The sequence below is a fragment of the Nasonia vitripennis genome, chromosome 5, assembly GCF_009193385.2.
Source record: "Nasonia vitripennis strain AsymCx chromosome 5, Nvit_psr_1.1, whole genome shotgun sequence".
In the NCBI taxonomy this organism is placed as follows: Eukaryota; Metazoa; Arthropoda; class Insecta; order Hymenoptera; family Pteromalidae; genus Nasonia; species Nasonia vitripennis.
Genome location: NC_045761.1, coordinates 26572469 through 26586193, shown reverse-complemented (window position 1 = coordinate 26586193; position 13725 = coordinate 26572469). Strand labels below are relative to the sequence as shown.

The 13725-nt window shown below is 38.6% G+C and overlaps 2 protein-coding genes across 5 annotated transcripts; one reads left to right on the top strand and one right to left on the bottom strand.

The window, feature by feature from the left end:
• Nucleotides 1-4333, bottom strand: LOC100120406 (ankyrin repeat domain-containing protein 13C). Of its 2 annotated transcripts, none has more exons than XM_003426528.5 (9): nt 3017-4333; nt 2899-2940; nt 2730-2834; nt 2513-2644; nt 2219-2430; nt 1997-2128; nt 1762-1923; nt 1282-1682; nt 1-1135 (listed from the first exon to the last, which is right to left on the bottom strand). In XM_003426528.5, the coding sequence occupies exons 1-9, from the start codon at nt 3174-3176 to the stop codon at nt 1078-1080; spliced, it is 1404 nt and encodes a 467-aa protein (XP_003426576.1). In that variant the 5' UTR covers nt 3177-4333; the 3' UTR covers nt 1-1077. The 2 variants fall into 2 exon arrangements, with proteins under 2 accessions (XP_003426576.1, XP_001604053.2); XM_001604003.6 differs by having other exon boundaries at nt 1-685; nt 3017-4030.
• Nucleotides 4334-4599: 266 nt separating this feature from the next.
• On the top strand, nt 4600-13594 carry LOC100120433 (zinc finger FYVE domain-containing protein 16). Of its 3 annotated transcripts, none has more exons than XM_031930997.2 (16): nt 4600-5000; nt 5156-5381; nt 5484-7805; nt 7879-8099; nt 8166-8265; nt 8340-8413; nt 8996-9113; nt 9441-9665; nt 9743-9865; nt 9940-10104; nt 10199-10358; nt 10444-10865; nt 10947-11190; nt 11261-11381; nt 11451-11615; nt 11693-13594. In XM_031930997.2, exons 2-16 carry the CDS (start codon nt 5312-5314, stop codon nt 11852-11854), a joined length of 4692 nt encoding a protein of 1563 aa, XP_031786857.1. In that variant the 5' UTR covers nt 4600-5000; nt 5156-5311; the 3' UTR covers nt 11855-13594. The 3 variants fall into 3 exon arrangements, with proteins under 3 accessions (XP_031786857.1, XP_031786856.1, XP_008206998.1); XM_031930996.2 differs by having other exon boundaries at nt 8933-9113; nt 9468-9665; XM_008208776.4 differs by having other exon boundaries at nt 8933-9113.
• The last annotated feature ends 131 nt before the right edge of the window (nt 13595-13725 follow it).

Here is a 13725-nt window from a genome sequence, read left to right as displayed (position 1 = left end):
TTCAATTATACACATCATTCATTTCAATTTGTTTTTACAATCATTCATTAAATGTTAATGGCAGCAGTATTAGAACAGATAAGTAACTGGCCATAATCGAAGTAAAGGTAAAAAAACGAGTTCTTTAACAAACGAGTAAACCCAAGCAAAAATAATATATTTTTTTTCAAAAAAATCTCTCATTTTTTATTTCAATAAAGCTCTTCATATTTGGCGAGATTTCGAATATGGACGATATTAAATCTGGATTGGTCATCGTAGTCTTACTACTACTTAAAAAAAATCTTTTTCTTAATCACGACAAAGAGCACAAAAAACTTGACAGTCTTTGATAGAGCTTGATAAATAATGTTTTTACAAAAGTGCAATTTTATTTATTTCAACTTTCAGCATAGTGGTAGCAGCACGACAACCCATTATTCATAATGATATTCTAATAATAACTGGCTGTCACCGTTAACGTCATCCGTTAACGGATTAACGCCCAATAGTATACAACGAGGTGTGAATGAAGGATGAATTACTCAATGAATATTACACAGTGACTCAAATAAATGCTGCTGAGATTGATCCCAAGAGAAAAATCGAGTGCCAAACGTCCCTCAGCAATGAAAGCAACCCCAAACTGGTCCAATAACTGACCTTGATTAGTGTTAAGATATCGAAGCGTCATAAATCTGGAAATCTGGAAGTGTAAATGCGAATATTAGTAGATGCAACCTAGTGTTATGAAGCTCAAAATAATGGTTACACAAGTCTAATGGTCTGATTATTATTATTATTTTTTTCTGTTATTAGATCGATGATCCAAGATGACTATGTTCAAGCGCAATGATTTAGTCCAATTAGATTTTCATTCAAATTTATACGCATTATTTAATTAAATAAATTTTAGTTAAAAATACCAACATGTTTGTGATGTTTTATTTAGTTTTATTCTTTTTTATATAGCTACTAAATTTCAAGTTTAAAAAAACTTAATTACAAGCGAAAACTATTAATAGAAATGGTTAGTTGTTAATCCGTTTATTGTTTAAAAGTTAATTGAATTTTGAAATTTCTTAGAAAGTCTTATCTTTAAACGGACGACATAGTGTGTAGGACCATCAACATAGACAAATATGCTCCATAGCATCTGAAATTTATTTAGATTTAACGATTTTTTTTCAATTGTCTTGTTAACATTTGAACTTGGTTAATCAGTGAACGTCTTCGACTTGAAATATCCACAACATTCATTCATGACGTAAATAAATTGAAGTACGTAAAAAGATGGCTCACCTCATTGGGTCTTCGAAATAGTCTAGCGGCACTTGAAATAGATCCGGACTGATGTCGTTTTTAAAAGCAAACTCTTGAAAGGTAATTTTTGCCGTGACTGTCGGAAGAATGGGGATGTCTATCTTGACAGGAAAACCTGGTGGTAATTTCATTAACACGAATTCCCGTAACTTGTTGAAGTGCTTGAAAGGTGCAATGACTTCCAAGACGTTGAGCAACATGTCCACAGTCAGAGGAAAATCAGGACTCATTGCTACTGTAGCTTTGAATGATTTACTACTTTCTTTGTACACTAGACTTCTACCTAATAATGGACATTGGCCAGATGGAGCAGACAGATAATCCTCCCACGTGATATTAGAATCAGGTGGTGGATTTAATGATGCTCTTCTCATGGGTGGCTGAAAACCAAAGTTTTCGAGTTAAAACTTGCATGATGAATTTACGCGCGATTATATTCAGAATAACGAGATTCAATACCTCTCCATTTTGAAAACCTTGAGATGAACCTTTAGTCAAAGACTCCATAATGGCTTTATTTTTTTGGAGATCTTCTTCGCTTAAATGTTCTCGCCTTTTTCGACTTTCAAGCACCATACCGTTTATTTGGTAAAAATCTGCATTAAACGGGCCAACCATTTCCTTAAAAAAAACGACGTTCAATAAATTAATTATTCTTTAAGCAAATGAGATTCTTTAATTAGTTTGCACTCACTCTTTTGTCCTCTTTGAAAATCCAGCCAGTCTGTGCTCTTGAAAATGTAATACCTTTTGTTGACATTTGCGCTGCCATTATATCACTGGACATCAATATGTCAACTTCATCTTCAATTTCCAGCTCTGTCTCCTGTGGTGAGAAAAATAATCCATAATTAATTCCCCATGATTTATCGCGCGAGTAAACAAGATTGAGACGTGATAAAAGATAAATACAAACCTCGTATCTGACTCGTTGAAAAAGTTTGGCTTTATTGTCAAGGACGGTCAGAGACTTGCTAGGTTTCTGGTCACCGTTAAAAATAAAAGATATATCACCCCGTTCCCACCTCATATCATTAAAATCTACAAGAGTAGTATCCATCCTGATGGATGCCCCACTTTTATGTATCCTGCAAATATCCGATGGGAGTATCCTTGAAACTAGTGGTACTGTGACACAAGAGAAAAAAATAATTAAGAATTCGTACTGCATGCACTGAATTGCTGATTAGTTTATTGATGCAAAATTTACCCCAGCTTTGGAAATCCCATTTTAACTCCATATAAAAATCCCCCATTTGTCGTAGGGCTGCTACAAGATTTGGTCTTCTTTCCTCCATCTGTTCTCTTGCTTGTTGCTTCAATTTTCTCACAAGAGATGATACTGCAAAAACACAAATGCGTTTTAAAAAAAGAGCCTTGGTGCATGGATGTTAATGAATTAGCAGGTTTATTTATGATGTCCTTACTGGTCTGTCTATCACCGTAACTGATTGCTTCTGCTAAAGGACTCCATCCAGCTAAATTTTTAACTTTAACAGGTACTCCATGAGCCAATAAAAGTTGAACACATTCTGTAATAATGTCAGTTCATGGTTAGTTCATTATTTCATTGTGTTTGTTGACGTACGCTCTTACCTTTTCTCCCTAGCATGACAGCTAGATGTAAGGGGGTGTTTCCTGCGGCAAAAAAAAGCACCAGATAAGATTGCAAGTGGTAAAAAAGCAGCAAAAAATCGGATCAAACTGAAAATACCTTGCTTATCTTTCGCAGTGATATCGTGAACCCTAATAAGCGAGCTCAGTGCCTTGACATCCCCCTCGAATATACACTTGTGTAAAGGATACTGTTCGGTTTCAGCCATGATTGCTTGTGTGCTCTGCGATTTCAATCGACCAGCTTGTCTCTGATTCATGATTATTTAGGTCGAAAACCCACTAGTCCTTGGAGCTATTGCTTTCACTGCGTCGAGCATCTCCGGCGTACCAGTCCTCATCCCAGTTTCCTGATATGCACATCACTTGATCCTCGCACCTCTTCCGCGGGTCATCCTCTCGGCATCTCTACACCATCATCACAGCGCGTACAGGTACACGCGTATGTACCTTATACCTCCAGCAGCAGCAACAACGATCGTCTCTGGTCGCGAAACTTTCACTGATGCGGAGAAGGCTGCATCGTCGAGCTCCGGACAATCCACGCGCGCGAGGCTCTTCCAAAAACGGCCTGACACGCTGGAGAACCGTGCGTGTATACGTGTGTGAGACGCGAGATGAGAACACGAGGCTTGGCCTATTATTTTTCGCGCGCTCCCTCCTCTCGCCCGCCGCCTACGCGACACCTTGACAAGTGCAGCGTCGGATTTCGGAGCCCGTATAGTATACACACAGTGTAGGTGTACCTATAAGCGCGCGGCTGTCAAAGCAGCCGAGAATCGCGCAAGGAGGTCGCCATTTTAGGCGAGAGTACTAGCCGTCCCGAATAAATCGCGTGATATGCACCGATGTCGAGCGGCAGGAGTATACTTCCACTCGCTCTCGGATCTGCGACAAGGATTTTTGACCATCTGACACACTTGAACTTTTAAGCGACCTCTCGTGCTGACGGGCGAAGAAATTGAGCTGTACACTATATAGCAACTACCTAATTAGCGCTTTTTAAATTATGTAAACCTATGCTGATACTTAGCTGCGTATTATCAGTTTCGGCTCTCGGCCTCGGATCCTATGCAGTGCTGCGAATCATCGCTCCGCGAGCGCTCAAGTGACTACACTCTCTGACAATGTCAAGACCTATGTGCACATGTTCAATCGCCCCGCCGGAGAAAATGTCACGTTTCACTTTAAGTATTACGTCCGATATACGAGCTTCTTCGACGACTCTCGTACCGCTGAATTTTTATTGTTCGTTCGAGGACGCGCGAGCGTTCGATAATTTGACATATGCACCGGCCTATAGCTATTGTATATGTTGTGTTTATACTCATTACTATGGTACTCTCCCCGAGATTTTCGAGGCGAGCTCTATGGTTACATTAACAGGTATAACATATTAAATTTTTTTTCTTCCAAAAGTCACTTTGTGTTTGTTTGTTATTCATATAAAATAATACAAAACTACATTAATCAACTGTATACATTTTTTATGTAAAATTTATAAGTTTCTTTCACGACGAAATGATCTTCCAGTTTCGGATTCTCCTCAATGATCGACCTCTGGTCCTTCAGCCCTTATATAGGCACTTTCGTCATTACATTCAAATCTCCCGCTGCAAGAGTACAGACTATACAGAGGCACCCTGCGGTGCGCATGCGTAGCCCGATGTTTTTGATTTCGCGAGTAGATTTTGGAGGCGAGCGCAAGTGATTTCGCGAGCGACTATCGAACGAATGAAACCTGATGAAACAGCGAATTAAATTCGGAGCCGACACTATTTCCTAGGGATACTCCCTAGACAGCTGTATTATAGTCAACTTTGCAATTCGCAGTGCTAGTGCTACTGTCAACTGTCCGCGAAGCTTCCTCCCGATGACGTCCGGAGCCACGACCCCCCTGTAGAGCTGTGTGGTGTTGTACCGTGTCGTGTCTCTCGTATATATTATATATATATATACGCTCGCACTCGTTACTCCTTACTACATCTGCTGTTATCGCGCAGCCCACGACGAGGAGGATCCCGACGTCGATCTACGCCCCGCGACCGCTGTCAGGAGCTCCGGCGCACAGCTGATGTCACGAGGTATAAATACGCGGCGATCGGCGATGCAGCAGCGCAGAGCAAGCCGCCGCGCGCTCTTTTGTTTTGCCTTTGTTGGGCCTTGGGCGCAGCTTTTGTTTAAAACGAGAGCAGCTTGCACGTACGCTGACTAGTTACTTATTGTATTTACTGCACAGAGTCGATGACACTGGCGCGCCGCGGCAAAGGCTTCAGCAGATGCACTTGACCGGGCCCCAATGCTACCGCGGCCCTCGACGACAATTCCACGCTCTTTGCTGCAGCAGTACGGCCGTTGATCAGCAAGCGAGGATCGCCTGGACCCAGTAGCTTGAATGACATACGATTACAAGATGGAGAAGTTCGCCGTCGACAAGGTCCTTGACGAGTTCGACTTCAACAATGGTAAGCGCAAGTTCAATGTCACCGTTTCTTTCGTATACCTGTATCTCTACAAACATCTGAGTACAGATTAGATAAGCTTGCGCGTCTGGGCTTGACTTTCAGACCAAGCGGAGCAAATGCCATCGGCCTCTGCTCCCCCCATGCACCCTTCCATGCTCCCAGCGATGCATTCTTCCATGCATCCTGTGATGCACTCTCAGATGCACCAACCGATGCAGGGGCTGCCCATGCAGTACGGAATCCCGAATGTCTATCATCAACCTCCGATGCCCGCTGTGAACAGTGAGCTGGGAATGATGAACATGATGGTGGATCCCTCTGGCTTGAAGGGCAACGAGATGAATCTTATGAAGGAGCAGGAATACCTGGCTGCCGGCAACATGGATAATCTGAGAAAATCCGAACTCTTGGTGGATAATCTAGATTCTATAAACCATTTTTATACGCATGATAGCCTGTTGGACGACAAGCTGCAGCATAAGTTGAACGTGAATGTGGGAGAGGCTGAGCCATCAGCTTTGACTATACACAATGACATATCCCAAAAGTTGCCCCAGAAACAGCCAAACGATCACGTTCTGATCAATAGCTATGACAAGAAATTGAATCAGTCACACATGCAGCTTGACGTCGGCAATGTTTTTAATAATTTTAACGAATACATGAGCGCTCCAAGCGTTAGCTTGCTTAGTTTAGACGATGAGAATGTGGTGAGCAACATGTATAATACTATACCAAGCGAAGGAATGGTTAATATGACTGACTCTTGTATGTCAAGTTTTGTAAAGCATGAAAAATGCTCTATAGATGATTTACTCACAACTGAGGTGCAAGATATGATGGATGATAAGAAGGATCACAATGCAGCACCTCCAAAATATCAGAATATTTTGCTACCTATCAAGCTAGACACATGTAATAAATCTAGCGAAACTAAGACAAATGGAATAGAACCAGATTTGAAATTTCCCGATTTAATGACAGACACTAATCAAGCTGTAAGCGCAGGTTTTGATAAGCCAGATAAAGTTGTGAAAAGTATACTGGATGAGCCAGAACATGTGTATGAAAATGTATACATTGGAACCGATATTCCAAAGACTCAACAGGTGTTTAATAATCCTCTCAATAAACAAAGAAAAGTAGACCCTGAGATTGAACATACTTATGAAAATGTAAGTTTTGGAACCCAAAGCATAAGCTCAGTGCCACAGGATAAGGATGGAGTGTATGAATGCATTTATATTAGCAATAGGGATAACTTACCAGAAACCAACACAGAATTAGAAATTGCAGCCAAAAAAATGGCTGATCACTTAAATTTGAAAGAATCTGAGAGTCAGAATGTTTGCCCCATTCCAAGTGCTGCAAGCACCAATATAAAACCAGTTTTCCAGAATGTTCAATTGGATAGTGTTCAAGTTCCAGAGCCAAAATCAGTCATTGGTTTCACTGAGATTGATGACATGTCTGAAGAAGAGCTAAGCAAGTATCTGGCTGATCTTGAAGCAGAGGAAAGGGCGAATGAAAGAGCTGCAGCAGTATACGAAAATATTGCTGTTGACAATACTAGAGAAAATTTAAAAACTAGTTCATTACCAATTCAACAACAAGATGATGAAGATGCTAATGAAGCTCCAATATTTGAAGCAGTCACAATAGGCGAACTGCCTCAAGTTCCTCAACAAGATCTTGCAGAAAAAGCCAAAAAATTCCCTGTAATTGACTATAACATTGGAACTAGCAGCAGCAGTAGCAGTGGAGAAATATCAAGCGAGTTCTCTTGTCCAAAAAAGCCTGAAACAGCTAGAATTAGTCTGAATCAGGTGAAAGCAGATGATGAAAGTAAAGTAAAGAAAAGTAAAAAGACAAATGAAAAAGTGAGAAAAAGTTCAGATAACACAGAGCCTACATCACAAGCTTCTAGTCAAAGTGAGCAAATGAGCAATAATGAAGATAAGGATACTGAAAAGGATGAGGAAAACGGAAACTATGTGACTACCAATGAGTCAGATGATAAACAGAATAACCTAGATGCCAAAACACTGGCTCTTGCTGAAGAAAATAAAAATTTTAATTCCACTGAAAGCACAACATCCGAGCAACTTGATAATACTGATGTTAAAAATTTACAGAATAATGATCAAAATATCATCATCACCTCGGATGATAATAAATTGGCAAATACCAGAACACCAGTTAGGAACACAGAAACTATTTCAAGATTTTCAGTGACTAGGAATGTAGATGTTAATGATAAACTAGGTGGCAGACCTATTCCTTCACAATCACATAATATAGTCAAGCACACAGAAAACAGTAATTCAGAGCTTGATGAAAGCAGTGATGATGATCCCAATAGACCATCCAGACCTCAAACGTTGAATGTCGTGTCAACAGTAAATATGTCAGATTCTTCTGCAGGTAAACAAATTTCGGGTTCATAGTAAAATGCAATTCGTTTTATCAACTTGGTACTAATTATTTTATACGTTAGGAGCTTGTTGCAATCGAGAAACGTCGGATGTTGAGGGTGATAAAGACAGCGGTCGAGTTCCATCCCCGGATGTATCAGAAAATTCTTCAATGGAGTCTGGTACTGTATTAGGAAAGCAGCCACCGTTCTGGGTACCAGATAGTGACGCGCCAAATTGCATGCTGTGCGATATGAAATTCACGGTTGTCAAGAGAAGGCATCACTGCAGAGCATGCGGCAAGGTAAGCTACAGGATTTAATTTCTTGCGGGTATATATTTCATTTCTTGATGATTTTCTCTTTTTAAGGTTTTCTGTAACAAGTGCTGCAGCAACAAGTTGAGGCTAGAATACCAGAAGACTATCGATTCTAGAGTGTGCATTCCATGCCATCAAGTTCTGACAAAACGTATTGTGCTTTCTCACTTCAGTAGTATATATTTAATCTTGCCACATGAAATTAAAATCAATAACGAATTACAGCTGAAAGTGACACTGGATCAGGAGACTATGCCGGATTCTCAACTATGAACAGCACCGGAATCAACTCTCCTCAGGTAAATTTTGCCGCGTTGATTATTGCACCAAACAACACTTGAAATTGCAGATTTTACTGCAAACTGCACTCTTGCTTTATAACTAGTGAACATAGTGAATGCTAAATTATATACCTGTAACAAGTTTGTTGAATACCTCATATCTCACAGTGCTAATGATTTGAGCATGAATAACTAAACCCGATTAGTACCCAAAGATTAAATTGGAAAAAAAATTAAACAATTATTTGGAAAATAGATGATACCTTGCATGATTAAATAACAATAACCTCTGATAACGGTTCGATATTCAAAATTTCGAACTGAGAACAAAATTTAGAGTCGAATTTTGCAAATCTAGTATTGGATTGGGTAAACAAACAGCTTGACAATGTATTGGTAATTGAAAAAAGAAACGTGCATGGTAAGATATCCTGAAATCCAATAATATATCTCAAAATTAACCCGCCCCAAGTATAAACAAATGCAAAAAAAAGAAAGAAGCGTCAGAGTTCTGGAGTATTCGACAAATGGTTATAGGGGAGACCGCCTAATCCAAATAATCCAATGGAGTACTGTTCAAAAATCCCACCTTTGGAACAGTTGGCAGGTGGTTTGCCACCTGCACCTCCTACAGTCATGGTACCAGTCGGCGTGCTCAAACGCGAGGGAAGTTCGAAGCAGCGATCTGAGGGACCCAAGTCCGTAATGTTCAGTGACGGTGAGTCTCTGATCGAATCACGTCACGTATTTTTTCTATACATTTTCAATTGCTATACGATCTATCTTTCTTTGCTCTGCATTATTATTTCTATTCTTATGTACGAATGTTTGTGAGCTATGAACAAAGCATCATACGTACACACGACACGCACACTCTAACTCGTTCTATTTTCAGTTGCTTTTGATTTTCAATTAATCTTCCTGTAATACACACAAGATTTTGACTCTTTTTTATTTCGGCCCCTCGATGCGCTTCACGAACGCCTCGAGCCCCGCTCCATTCCCGTTTGTTTTGTTTTCACACGCATCTTAAATAAAAACACAGGAATAAGGCCTGGCTGTGACCTGACAGAGCTCGACACCTCATGGGATTGGAAAGGACCATCCGCTGCCGCGAGAAACCCGGTGCCCAGGAGAACGATCGGAGCGGGTTACGTGGCGTCGTCCTCGAGCAAGAAGCAAAATTGTCCACCGATCGACGCGAAAACTAATAGCTATATTCCTCAGGACCCGGCAGCTCTGCCTCCCACGGTGACGATACATAAAGGACGTCAGTATAACTTTAATATTGTTTGTTTCGTTGTCGATCTATTGTCATCGGTCGCTCAAGTTATTCTACTTTTTCAGAGATCACTTATCACCAAGTCACCGACCCTGTGAGTCTCTGCGCATCGCTGAAAAATGAATGCGAACCTCCAGTTATGTTTGCCATTCAACGTAATCTCTTCGCTCTTGTAAAAATAATAAATTGTAAGTTGACTTGTGGGGATTTCATGACTTGAACTTTTTGAATTACACACTTGAACGTCATTATGATTTTCCAGTGAATTGCTGCGTTAATAGAATATGCTGGAATGTGACTTCGAAAGGCTTGGCTTGTGTTGGTCAAGACGAAATAGTTTTCCTAGTCGAAACTTTGCCAGACGAGACCCAAGTGCCGAAAGATCTGCTTTTACATATTAATCTGATTTACCACGAAGCTGCTAAAGGTAAATCATGCGTACTATCGATCGTTTGCAATATAAGCAAGTTCGATTCTAAATAGAATAAATACAATTATTTACAAATATTAAAACATTGCAGGAAACACAATACCCGAGTATGGAATGTCCATACATCAAGAGGGAAACTTGCTTGGATCTCGGGAACACGTAGGATTTCTTTTTATAAGACAGACACTTCAGTGCTTACAGAAAGTTATCGTTCCTCCAGCCCCCTTCCTCGTCGGGCTCCTAGTCCACAGGTATAAACAATACACGAATATCAATGTGTGCGTAATTTAATGTCTCATTATTAGATTATTTGATAAATGTAATATCATTGCGCAGGTGGGAAACTCCTTGGGCCAAAGTATTTCCGCTACGTCTGGTGTTGCGTTTAGGTGCTGAATATCGGTATTATCCATGTCCGTTGGTATCCGTCCGCTTGCGAAATTCTGTGTACTTGGAAATTGGCCACACGATCATGAAAGTTCTAGCGGATTTCCGTAACTTTGCTTATACTTTACCCAAAGTTCAGGGAATGACGATTCACATGGAAGGCAATACTACGAACGTTCGATTTCCGAAAAATCGATACAACCAGGTGATCAAGGGACTGAACAATTCCAACGATCACGTACTTGCTTTCGCGTCTAACTTTAGTATTCAGGCCGATTCTCACCTAGTGTGCATACAAGTTGCTGTGAATAACGAGGAAGACAGCGGTTATCAAACTCAGGCTATAAATATACAGAATAAACCTAGAAAAGGTATTGCATAAAGCCATCGATTTTCTTGTGTTTAAACGATTTCCAAAACTTTCTTGTAATGAATTTTTGTTTCTCACACAGTAACTGGTGCAAGTTTCATTGTCATAAATGGTGCGCTCAAGTCGTCAATGGGTCTTTCTGCGAAATCTAGCATAGTAGAGGACGGCTTGATGGTTCAAATAATGCCGGAAAAAATGGAAGCCTTAAAAGCTGCGCTTAAGAATATGCAAGATTTTACTATTGGCTGTGGCAAACAAGGTGCTCCCGAACCTGATGAAATTGTGAATATTAAATGGGTGGAAAAAGATACTCAATTTAATCTTGGGTACGTTGAAAATATTTACTAATTTCTTTTTCAAGCCTAGCTTGCGCCTACAACAATTTATCGTTTTCAGTGTAAAAAGCCCCATCGACAGCAAGCCTATGGACGGAATCCCATCCATAAGAGTGCACAACGGAATTAATTATGTGGGAACAAGCAGGTTTATACGTTGGACAGAAGTATTTATAATAAAGGTAATTTGAAACTCTTATAAGCAACATACTTAGGAAGAATCGTTATTAATATGAAATGCAATATTCTAGTCGGACGACGATCAACCATTCGGGATGCACTATCCTGTGGATATAAATAAACTCTCGGAGAGTATAGCTAGAGCGACCTGTACAGCGCTTGTCAAACTATTGGATTTATTGGCGAACGCGGGACTTGTGAAAATTGCTGTGAGAGCAACTATTCAACCCGACAACGTAAGTATAGAAAAACTAGATCAACTTTCAATCGAGATGAGTTTAAAATTTACGTCTAAAATAAATTGTTTCGATAGGTTGGATACGAGGCAGGAAGCGAGGGAACACGTTTACCACCTATTTATATGAATAGTTTAGATAACGAACTTGTACAAGTTTTACAAAAAGCTGTACAAGGCTGTGAGGATACACAAATTGTACTAGAACTAGTATTTTATGTACTAGAGACTGAAAACTAGAGTGCTTGGGTCTTTATTTCTTTATTGCTGGTTAATTGATGAACGTGTATCTTAGATTTATAAACTACAATGTTTTTGATACTTTAGCACATTTATTCTAAAATCAAAAAAGTTTTACGCAATTTTATACAGCAAATTTATATGTTCATAATCATTGTTATAGTAAAAAAATTCTTGTGTGTTTTACAGCTCTCGAGTAATCGGGGGACACGTTTAAATGCGTTTATTCGATTTAACAACTTTTTCTAATGATAGAGTTTAAACGGAAAATTTTTTGTTCTTGACATTTGCTTCATATAAAAACAACGCCGTATACGTTTACCATTACAGTATAAGCGCGTTTGTATGACTAGAGAGAGACCTAATATATAAAAAGGGTGAGTGCAATGAGATATACATACGAAACCTTGCTCGAACTATAAACGGAAATGATACTGAAAATTGATTTATAAAAACAGGGTGAATTAACGAGTTTGGCTTAGAATCTGAATTTCGTTATCTAGATGAAAAATTGTATGAATAGAGACTAGATTAAAGCAACTTGATAACTTGATTGATCAACTTTTTATGATATGCCATGTAAAAGTAATTTTTCTAGTAAATGTCGATTCTAAACTTTTATTTTCTCTTTAAATAATCAGTGGTGTACAGCTTTTCGATGTTTTTTTGAATTATGAATAGATATATTATGTATAGTAAAATAGTAAAACAGCCTAAAAATTTGGTAGTAATAGAAGAGTAGAAGGTTTGACGAATGAGCTACGTTTGTTAATGCGAGTACGATCGTTAAAGAGAATAATGTACAAAACAATAAAGTCTTACCTTTTTCTGCGAAAAGCTTTAATTTGCCAAAGACTTGCAGAAATATTGTTGTATAATCATTAATACGCATAGATAAAATCAGAAAACTATCTGGAAACGACCGATATATTAGTCTCAAGTAGTTGAAATTACTTGAATACGATCTGAATAACATATATTTATGTAAATTAAGGAAAAGGAGGTATTTTAATGTAAGATTGATTTGTAACAATAACGAGATGATTGGGGTGTTTTACAGCGTGACAAGAAATCCGGTCAATCAATGATTTGTAAAATTTTTGTTGGACCTAATTTGTTAAACTATATTACTTCTAAAATAATTATTTTTATAACCGAACGTCGTTTTGTAAGATTAAGTACTGCATTTTTTATACGACGAAAATATGTATGCAGCCGATTTCTTGGCTCACTGTGATTTGACGGTTAATTTTGTACAGTTGCTTAAGAATTTCTCGTATTCGTTATTCTAATGTTAAATTAATCTAGTTATTATGCTGTTATCGAAAATTGTTGGAAAAAAGAATATTGTATACTGTTACTTAATGATGAAGAAGAGATTGTTTAAATCACGTAACGTTACTTCTTGCAAAGACGATTCTTCATTATTCCAACTTCCGAACACATATAATCTTTACATATAGAGTAACAAACAAAACATAATAATTGTATCCGTTTCAAGTTGTCATGTAAGAAAACGAACTTATTATGTAATTCCTGTTTCTTATTTACATTTTATTACACTTTTTATAAATGCGTCGACGTTTTGTCAGATCAACAATCGGCGGACGTATGATATATTTCTTCACGCAACTATGAGCGAACTTTTCTTCTTTATTTGTTCAGATTCGGCGTCTAAATTCGAGCTGCATAATAATGTATATATAAGCAAGTGAATAAATTTGTAAATACTAAAAATTCCATGCTCTCACTGTTTATGCCTTCCTCAGGCGAAGTATTTTTTATGCACGACGAATGAGTAATAAATTTCAAAGTGATTCGATAAACCGTACGCATATAACACAATATGTAGATTAAATAGAAATAAATTG